This window comes from Hyla sarda, chromosome 9, assembly GCF_029499605.1.
Source record: "Hyla sarda isolate aHylSar1 chromosome 9, aHylSar1.hap1, whole genome shotgun sequence".
Taxonomy (NCBI): domain Eukaryota; kingdom Metazoa; phylum Chordata; class Amphibia; order Anura; family Hylidae; genus Hyla; species Hyla sarda.
This window is the reverse complement of record NC_079197.1, coordinates 160973613-160984149: the sequence shown is the minus strand read 5'-3', so window position 1 is coordinate 160984149 and position 10537 is coordinate 160973613. Positions and strand designations below refer to the sequence as shown.

At 40.6% G+C, this 10537-nt stretch overlaps 1 protein-coding gene across 1 annotated transcript; it reads left to right on the top strand.

Moving 5' to 3' along the window:
- Window positions 1–9382: 9382 nt before the first annotated feature.
- On the top strand, window positions 9383–10318 carry LOC130291968 (olfactory receptor 5B12-like). The gene has a single exon (XM_056541400.1). The coding sequence runs from the start codon at window positions 9383–9385 to the stop codon at window positions 10316–10318; it is 936 nt and encodes a 311-aa protein (XP_056397375.1).
- The last annotated feature ends 219 nt before the right edge of the window (window positions 10319–10537 follow it).

The window sequence follows — 10537 nt, the reverse complement described above, 5'->3', positions numbered from 1 at the left end:
TAGTAGCCAGCCAGATAGGGTGAGCAGAGCACTAAAAGCCACAATCACCTGCTATTAGTGCCTAATACTGGTTGAGTAGCGGAGCATATTGTCCTCTATTAAGTGTAACCTGTGCGTACATAGATGGTGTATCATTTTGTTCCTGTTCAAGTCTTAAGGGCCTAGTTACTGTGAAAGGCCAGCCAAAAGTACACACCTGCTGCTATTCTAGACAAACACTGTTTTAAGCGTAGTTGAGCGCATTGTACTCCCCTCATAAGTGCATACCACGCACGTACATCTAAGTGTTGTACCACTGTGTTATTCAGCCACTACATGGTCTCGTCATGCTTCTGCCACCTGCAGGCTGTGTCACTGTACCGCCATGTTGTCTCCTCATGCTGCTGACACATTAAATAAAACTTTTTAGGTTCATGCATTTGAAATCTTCAATTTAAATGTTAAAAAATATCTTTAATCTTTTCAAATGAGAGGCCCTATGGTCTTGTCAGGCTGTTGCCACCTCCACGCTGTGTCATTCAGGCACTATATGGTCTCCTCATACTGATGCCACCTCCAGGCTCTGTCATTGTGCCAATCTGCGACAGTGATTCTAATAGTGATGCCTCTAATCTGCATGTCCTACTGAATAACAGTATTATTTCACTAATCCTATGCATATTACAGCAAGGCAGAGTGTTCTACACCCCTATTGAGGCTCTCTGTAGGCCAGAAATAACCATTTTTAATAGAGATTTGCAGCGAATAAATTCGGACTGAACCAAATTTTTTCAGAAAAATGTGCTCATCTCTAATTGCAATCTCTTGTAAACATCTTGGAATTCCTTACCAACATCCTCAAAGTAATTTCCAGAGGTCTCACTTGTTAACTGCTTTTTCTTTACTCATCCAAAACCATCTCAGTTGGGTTTAGGATGGATGATTGTGAAGGTCATGTTATCTGACACAGGACTGACTCTCCTTCTTGGTCCAATAGTCCAGATATAGCCTGGACAAGTGTTTGAGGTTATTTTCCCGTTGAAAAATAAATAATAGTCCCACTAAGCCCAAGCCTGATGGGATGGTGTGTTGCTGCAGGATGCTGTGGTAGCCATGCTGGTTGTGTGTGTCTTGAATTTGCCTTGAACTAACAGAGTCATCAGTAAAGAACCTTCACAACATCACAAATCCATGCTTCATGGCGGGAATCACACATGTAAAAACCCTCCGCTCACATTTTCTTAATTCTACAAAGACATGACTATTGAAACTAAAAATGGCACATTTTGATTCCTCTGAGGAAGGTCATGGGACAGCCTGGGATTCATGCTGATTTTCTGTTACAATTTTGGTTGGTAGGGTTGCTTCAGATGCCTATATGTTTTTGGCTGTATCCAATTGTATTACTCTTTATATGAACTCTTATAAAACTGGCATCTCTTGCTGTTTTTTTATTTTATTTGCTGCTCAATGTATTGTATATACTGGTATAAGTAAGATGTTTTTTTTTTCTGCTGCTACCTCACTATTAGTACAATTCCTGTACTTTGCACCAGTGTGTGGGTCCTAGATTTGTAGCCTTTTCATATGCTGGTTCCTTATTTTTAATGTTTTTTTTTTTTTTTTTTTTACATCTGTATGGATTTTTTTCTGTTAAAATAAAGATTGTTTTTATTTTTATACTCCAATATTAGTGACTGTTTTTGGTTTACACTGTTAATGAAGAAAAACACTACAATATACTACTTTGGTCTTTCGGTAGGTAGGTCTTCCTGTTGGAAATGTAGGTAGGTCCCCCCCAATAGTTATGTAAAAGCATTAATAAGTAGGTCCCCCCAGTTGATAGTTAGGTATTTAGTTGTGTCCCTCACATTAGGTACCCCCCCCCCCCCCAAGTGGGTAGATATATAGGGCATCTTGTAATTATGCCCCCTTTGGGCCATTCCAATAAGTTGGTCCACCTAATAAGTATGTAGGTACATTCCACCAGTAGGTTGGTAGGTAAGTCCACCATCAAGTTGTCAAGAGGCTAGTAGGTCCCTCAGAAGGGAGGTAGATGCAATTAGTTAGGATCCAAGTAGATAAATTGTGACCCTAATGGGTTAGTAGGTTAATAGTTTAGTAGTTCCTTTATATGTAGGTAGGGCAGTATATCCCCTAGTATGTAGATAGAGGACCCTTATTGGAAGGTAGGTAGGTTCCTTTAGTAAATAGATGCATCCTCCTCCCTCTTTTTAATGCTCTCCTTTGGGGAGGTAGGTAAAAAAAAAACTAATCTCCTTGATTTTACTCAAGGAACCACCAACTTCTTCCCCTTTCACTCTGGCATAGGGCACAAGATTGGTAATTCATTGTGGTAAGTGGTTGAGGTTGAGTGAGCCAGGACCAGGGCTGGACTGGCCATCGGGCAAAGCGGGCATTTGCCAGGTGGGCCGGGCCATCAAGTGGGCCATCTACCTTGACGCAATGTTTAAAACCTTTTTTATTTTAGTTTGCGGCTCCAGCCGCTCTTACCCCTCCTCCGGCCGCAGGTGCATTGGCTGCTGGAAGCACACACGTCTGTTTGCCTTGGCGCCGTGGAAGTGGAGGCTGGCAAGCAGATGGGAATTGGCGCGCCCTATCTGCCTCTGACCACAACATCTCCGGCAACATCTTCATGGCAGCCACATGGCCAGTAGGCAGTGACGTAGCGAAGGCTCTGCGGTGCGGGGGGCACCTGATGTCCAACCCGGAGGCACCCCCCGGGGTTGGACGTAGGCCTTTGGCCTACCTCAGGCACTAAAGCTGCCACGTGGCCTTGCTGTTAGTGGCTTAGTGCTGCCTGCTGCCTCTGATCTCCGATGCTGGATCCCCGAAACCTGATCTCCCTGAACTCGTGGTGGATGCAGGTGAGGAGGCCACGTAGGGGGTGTTCTGTATGATGTGTGTGTATGTATGATGTGTGTGTAAGTATGATGTTTGCATGTATGTATGATGTTTGTTTGTGTGTGTATGTATGATCTGTGTGTATGTATGATGATTGCATGTATGTATTTATGTATGTGTGTATGCATGATGTTTGCATATGTATGATGTGTATGTATGATGTGTGTATGTATGATGTTTGTATGTGTGTATGATGTGTGTGTATGTATGATGTTTGCATGTATGTATGATGTTTGTTTGTATGTGTGATGTGTGTATGTATGATGTGTGTATGCAAGATGTGTGTATGTATGATCTGTGTATGTATGATGATTGCATATATGTATGATGTGTATTTATTTATGTGTGTATGCATGATGTTTGCATATGTATGATGTGTATATGTATGATGTGTGTATGCATGATGTTTGCATGTACTGTATGTATGATGTGTTTATGTATGTATGATGTGTATGTATGATGTTTGCATGTAAGTATGATGTGTGTATGTATGATGTTTGCATGTATGATGTATATGTATGATGTTTGCTTGTATTTATTATGTGTGTATGTATGTTTGCATGTATGTTTGATGTGTGTGTATGTATGAAGTGTGTTTGTATGATGTTTGCATGTATGTATGATGTTTGCATGTATATGTGATGTGTGTGTATGATATTTGTATGTATGATGTGTGTATATGTGATGTATGCATGTATGTATGATGTGTGTATGTATGTGTGTGTGTATATATAATGTGTGTATGTACGATGTTTGGATGTATGTATGATGTGTGTATGTATGATGTTTGCATGTATGTACAATGTGTGTGTATGTATGATGTGTGTGTATGTAGGATGTTTGCATGTAGGTATGATGTGTATGTTATATATGTATGTATGATAGATATGTGTATATGTATTATCCATGTATGTATTATTGTGTGTATGTATTTTCCGTGTGTATGAAGTGTATGTATAATGTGTGTGTGTGTATATAATGTACTGTCACCGAAAAGACACTTTAAAATGTAACTTTTAATATTGATTCTCTAAAAATGTCCACAGAACGGACCACCAAAAACCAAACACGTGATTCTCATATAGCATATGAGAGTGTGATAAACCACGGGATCCCTGTATATCTTACCCCAAACATAAGAGGCTACGATATGGATCTAAATAAATACCCACAGTGGGGCACTACAAATGCTCCTGATATTAAGAGACTTTCATAAAGAGTCCAGACAAGTATGTAGATACTAAAGGATAGATATGGGGGATAAGGTATGTGGGAGGGGGAGGGAGGGCCTAGGGAACTGTATGGCCTAGGATGCGTGGCCTCTACCTATGTTGCCCTAATCTATGTATGTAATGTAGGATGTGCGGGGCAGTGGCGGGTGTATGTATGATATGTATGTTTGTATGATGTGTGTATGTGTATAATGTGGCCTACCTCGAGCACTAAAGCTTCCACGTGGCCTTGTTGTTAGCGGCTTAGTGCTGCCTGCTGCTCTGATCTCCAACGCTGGATTCCCGGGACCTGATCTCCCTGAACTTTTGGCAGATGCAGGTGAGGAGGACAAGTAGGGGGGGGTGTTATGTATGATGTGTGTGTATGTATAATGTTTGCATGTATGTATAATGTGTGTAAGTATGATGCGTTTGTATGATGTGTGTGTAAATATGATGTTTGCATGTATGTATGATGTGTGTATGTATGATGTTTGCATGTATGTATGGTGTGTATGTATGATGTGTATGTATGACATTTGCATGTATGTATGATGTTTGTATGTATGTGTGATGTGTGCATGTATAATTGCATGTATGTATGATGTGTATGTATGTATGTGTATGTATGATGTTTGCATATGTATGATGCGTGTATGTATTATGTGTGTATGTATAATGTTTGCATATTTGTATGATGTGTGTAAGTATGATGTTTGCATGTATGTATGATGTGTGTATGTATGATGTTTGCATGTATGCATGAAGTGTGTATGTGTGATCTTTGTATGTATGATGTTTGCTTGTATGTATGATGTGTGTATGTGTGATGTTTGCATGTATGTATGATGTGTTTGTATGATGTTTGCATGTATGTATGATGTTTGCATGTATATGTGATGTGTGTGTATGATGTTAGTATGTATGATGTGTGTGCATATATGATGTATGCATGTTTGTATGTATGATGTGTGTGTATGTATGATGTTTGCATGCATATATGATGTGTGTATGAATGATGTTTGCATGTATGTACAATGTGTGTATGTATGATGTGTGTATGTATGATGTTTGCATGTATGTATGATGTGTATGTTATATATGTATGTATGATATATGTGTGTATATGTATTATGCATGTATGTATTATTGCGTGTGTATGTTTGTTTCGGGTGTTTGTGTGAAGTGTATGTATAATGTGTGTGTATGTATGTAATGTATGATGTGGGGGCAGCGGCGGGTGTATGTATGATGTGTATGTTTGTATGATGTGTGTATATGCATAATGTTAGTAGGATGTGTGTGTATTTATGATGTGTGGATGTATGAAATGTATGATGTGGGGGAGTGGCGATGTGTGTATGTGTGTATGATGTGTGTAAGTTAAATGGATGTATGAATGATGTGTATATGTGTGTTAGCTACATACAAACCAATAGACACAATATTGACACAATAATACTATATTTTCTGATCAGAAGTACAAAGAGAGATGGATCCAGCTCGGTGCAGATAAAATGATTATATGATTATACAAGCGTACAGCGCTTGAAACGCGTTACTTGTATACTCCTTGTCCTATGGATTAGAATCATTTTATCTGCACCGAGCTGGATCCATCTCTCTTTGTTCTTCTGATTGGCTGGTGCCGTCCACCACCTGGATCCGTGCTCTGCTGTCCGAGGCGGGGTGAGCTGGTCTTCACTTTACTTATATTTTCTGATGTTTGTAAGCCAGACTGATGTATGTGTTATGACCTCAGGGGTCTGCGGTGGACAGGGAGCTCTGGAGGAGGGGGATGGAGAAATAAAGAGGAGTCTGGAAGAGTAGGGAAAAGAGGGGTCTGGAACAGTAGGATGGAGGAGGACAGAGGGGTCTGGGGGAGGAAGGTTGAGGAGAAAAGAGGAGTCTGAAGGAAAAGGATGGAGGACAGAGGGCTCTGGAGAAGGAGGAGGACAGAGGATCTGGAGGAGGAGGAAGGAGGATGGAGGAGTAAAGAAGGGTCTGAAGGAGGGGGATGGAGAAGGACATAGGCATCTGGAGGAGGAGGATGGAGAAGGACAGAGGCATCTGGAGGAGGAGAATGGAGAAGGACAGAGGGGTCTGAAGCAGGAGGACAGAGAAGGACAGAGAGGTCTAGGGGAGGAGTACAGATGGGTCTGGAGGAGAAGAGAAAAGAGTAGTATTGAGGAGGAGGACAGAGGGCTCAGGAGGAAGATGGAGGAGTAAAGAGGGATCTGGAGGAGGATGGTGGATGACAGAGGGGTCTGGAGGAGAAGGATGAAGGAGGACAAAGGAGGATGGAGGAGGACAAAGGGGTCTGGAGGAGGATGGAGGGTCTGGAGGAGAAGGATGAAGGAGGATGAAGGAGAAGGACAGAGGGATCTGAAGGAGGATAGAGTGGTCTGGAGGAGGAGGGTGGATGAGGAAAGAGGAGTCTAGAGAAGGAGGACAGAGGGGTCTGGAGCAGGAGGATGGAGGAGGACAAAGGGGTCTGGAGGAGAAGGATGAAGGAGGACAAAGGAGGATGGAGGAGGACAAAAGGGTCCAGAGGAGAAGGAAGAAGGAGGACAAACGAGGATGGAGGAGGACAAAAGGGTCCAGGGGAGAAGGAAGAAGGAGGACAAAGGAGGATGGAGGAGGACAAAAGGGTCTGGAGGAGGGCAGAGTGATTTGGAGGAGGAGGATGAAGGAGGATGGAGGAGAAGGACAGAGGGATCTGAAGGAGGACAGAGTGGTCTGGAGGAGAAGGACAGAGAGGTCTGGAGGAGGATAAGGGAGTGTGAAGCAGTATTAGTATTACAGGTACAGTGTGTAGCAGTATTTAGTACAGGTACAGTGTGTGGCAGTATTAGTATTACAGGTACAGTGTGTAGCAGTATTAGTATTACGGATACAGTGTGTGGCAGTATTTATTATTACAGGTACAGTGTGTGGTAGTATTAGTATTACAGGTACAGTGTGGCAATGTTAGTATTGCAGGTACAGTGTGTAGCAGCATTATTATTACGGGTACAGTGTGTGGCAGTATTAGTATTACAGTTACAGTGTGTAACAGTATAAGTATTACAGGTACAATGTGTAGCAGTATAAGTATCACGGGTACAGTGTGTGGCAGTATTAGTATTATGTATACAGTGTGTAGAAATATTAGTATTACAGGTACAGTGTGTGGCAGTATAAGTATTACAGATACAGTGTGTGGCAGTGTTAGTATTACGGGTACAGTGTGTGGCAGTAATAGTATTACGTATACAGTGTGTAGCAGTATTAGTATTACAGGTACATTGTGTGGCAGTATTAGTATTACAGATACAGTGTGTAGCAGTATTAGTATTACTGGTACAGTGTGTGGCAGTATAAGTATTACAGATACAGTGTGTGGCAGTGTTAGTATTACGGGTACAGAGTATGGCAGTAATAGTATTACGTATACAGTGTGTAGCAGTATTAGTATTACAGGTACATTGTGTGGCAGTATTAGTATTACAGATACAGTGTGTAGCAGTATTAGTATTACTGGTACAGTGTGTGGCAGTATTAGTATTATGGATACAGTGTGTGGCAGTATTAGTATTATGGGTACAGTGTGTGACAGTATTATTATAATGGGTATAATGTGTAGCAGGGTTCTTTTCAGGGGGCAGAGTGTTTGGCAGTGTCATATTTATTATTTTTTCCATATAGAGGATGAGGATCTGCTGAGAAAGTGAGGAGCACTGCTCTGTGCTCACTCATGTCCTGTCCTATCTGACTCATGGAAACTGAGAGGAGGGGGTTGCAGAGCAGCCTGTAGTGATTGGATGAAAATAACCCAGCACAGCTCAGCAGACTTAGGGAGGCACATGAGTCAAGAAGAGTGAAGACACCCCCCCTCCAAAATGATAAACCAAGTGAGCAACAGAAATAAGGTATATGCAAGAGAAACATAGGCGCTAGACCCATAAAAACTGAGTAAGTACTTAGTAACATATAACTTTTTTTGTGGGATATGACAGATATTAGTAATGTCATCCAGGGGCAGGCATGGTGTTTAAGCACATAAGAGTAAGAATCCTCGGTAGGGTCATTAAGGCCCTTAAAGTGTACTGGCTCTGCTAGAATGGCAAGCTAGAGCATGACATCTATTTATTGCTGTCTTGCCAGGTGCTGTATGTCAGACTATCGGGGTCCAATGGGATGCGTTTGTTTTGGTCCTTTGATTTAACTAAAACTAATGCCATTTAAATACTCACCCATATTTGGTGACAGTGTTGCACCAAGCCAAGCAAATGATGAGTGAATGGTGATGTTTACAGTAGTGTAGGCATATCTGCTCAGTGCATAGGAGCAAGAAGTCTGGCCATTGACAGGAGTCCCTGCTCCTGTATGTACTCTCTGTGGTGCCCTACACCAATAACGTTATGTGCCACGTGAAAAGAATATTTTGCATGTAGGTTGCCAGTGGCTATATCTGTACAAAGGCTACATCACCAGGTCCTTATGTGATATCAATAATACAGTAAATATAAATGTTACAATGAATGCAGAAAAATTTAAACAAGTATAATGAATCCCAAAAGACAAAGTCTATGAGGAAAAGGGAACAGTGGGATCTCCAAGAGTTTACGTAGAAAATATCAATAATATTGTGAATATAAATATTAGGATAAAATTGGCAAAATTAAACCAAGTGTAATAAGTCTCAATAGAGATTGGAAGAGCAAAGGGATCAATTATTGTCATGAAACATAATATATAAAGCCTCATGGCTCCCAATACTTACCACAAGATCACATCTATGCACAGATCTGCACGGAAATTGTACGGTAACTGATACTATCAATGTCTGTAACTTAATATTTTTATATGGCAAAAAAAAAAACATGTAAACAGATGTTACTATGAATGTCTATATATGATTGGATCTTAACTATTTTTTTTATGGTTTTGGAAGGTATTGTTCAAAAGGACAAAAATAACCCTCATGCCCTGGATTCTCTGGGGTCCAACATCCCAGCCCTGATACAGGCCACCAGGCCGAAAGTCCAGTGCCCTGGATCTCCAGTGTGCCTATATTGGAGATGTAAACTATGGGCAATGGCCCAATTGGCCACATCCTAATGCCAACCTTGCCAAATCAATCATGAAAGTTTGTGACAAGCCACCAGGGATGACAGTTATTGATGGTAAAAATGGTCAAGATGGTGTCCTGGTCAAGATTTTATAATCTATTATTTGTTTGCTATAGGTGACATCATATTACTTTATTTATACCAATGAGAAATATGAAGGCCAATCAAACAATGACATATTTCATTATAAAGGGGATATCTGATGATCCTGAGCTCCAGGCTCCTATATTTCTTCTGGTTTTACTCATTTATCTCATCTCTCTTGTTGGGAATATGAGTCTTCTCCTCCTGGTCTGTCTGGACTCTCATCTTCACACTCCCATGTATTTCTTCCTTGCTAATTTGTCTATAGTGGACATGATGTCTCCTACTGTCACCCTACATAAGATCCTTCTAACCTTCATCACTGCAGACAACACTGTGTCCTACCTGGCCTGCATAGCTCAATTCTATATGTTTACATCTTTAACAGCAGATGAACTCCTCATTTTGATGGCCATGAGTTATGATCGATATGTAGCTATTTGTAGACCCCTAAATTATAATATTATTATGAACTTTAAGATATGTCTTCTATTGGCTTCATTTTGTTGGACATTTGGTTTTATACAATATGTTTCCTTCATCTGGTTTGTATCCAAGATCTCTTGCTTTTCCACCAATGTTATTGACCACTTCTGCTGTGACCTTGTCCCCATCTTGGAAATTGCCTGCAGTGATATCACAATATTGAAAACACTGTCCAATACACAAGGGCTCATGGTATATTTCGTTATTCCATTTCTTGTCATCCTAACATCTTATATATTTATAATTCGGTCCATAATGAAGATACGTTCCACTATTGGTAGAAGAAAAGCCTTCTACACGTGTTCCTCACACCTCACAGTCATCATGTTGCTATATGCTACATTGATTTTTCAGTATCTTATACCAAGTAATAGCTTAGGCTCCAAGAAATTACATTCTTTATTGAACATGGCAATTATCCCAGTGCTCAACCCATTTATATACAGTCTTAAGAATAAAGATGTCAAAGCAGCTTTTAAAAGGAGGATCGGGAAGTGTAAAGTGAAATTGCAAAACTAAAGCAATTCTGCTGCTGTTCCACTGATCATCATAAATGGTCTAATTAAAGGGGTATTCCAGGATTTTTTTTTATTTGACTTTGCTACAGGGGCTGTAAAGTCAGTGTAGTTCATAATATAGTGTATGTACCTGTGTGTGACGGTTTTCTCACAATTCTTCTGTGATTTTCACCCCAATATTTATTTTTAACAGTATACAAAATGACTGTTGTCTCAGATT

Coding starts and splice junctions, on each gene's coding strand:
- LOC130291968 (XM_056541400.1), top strand. CDS start 9,383: ATGAAGGCCAATCAAACAATGACATATTTCATTATAAAGGGGATATCT.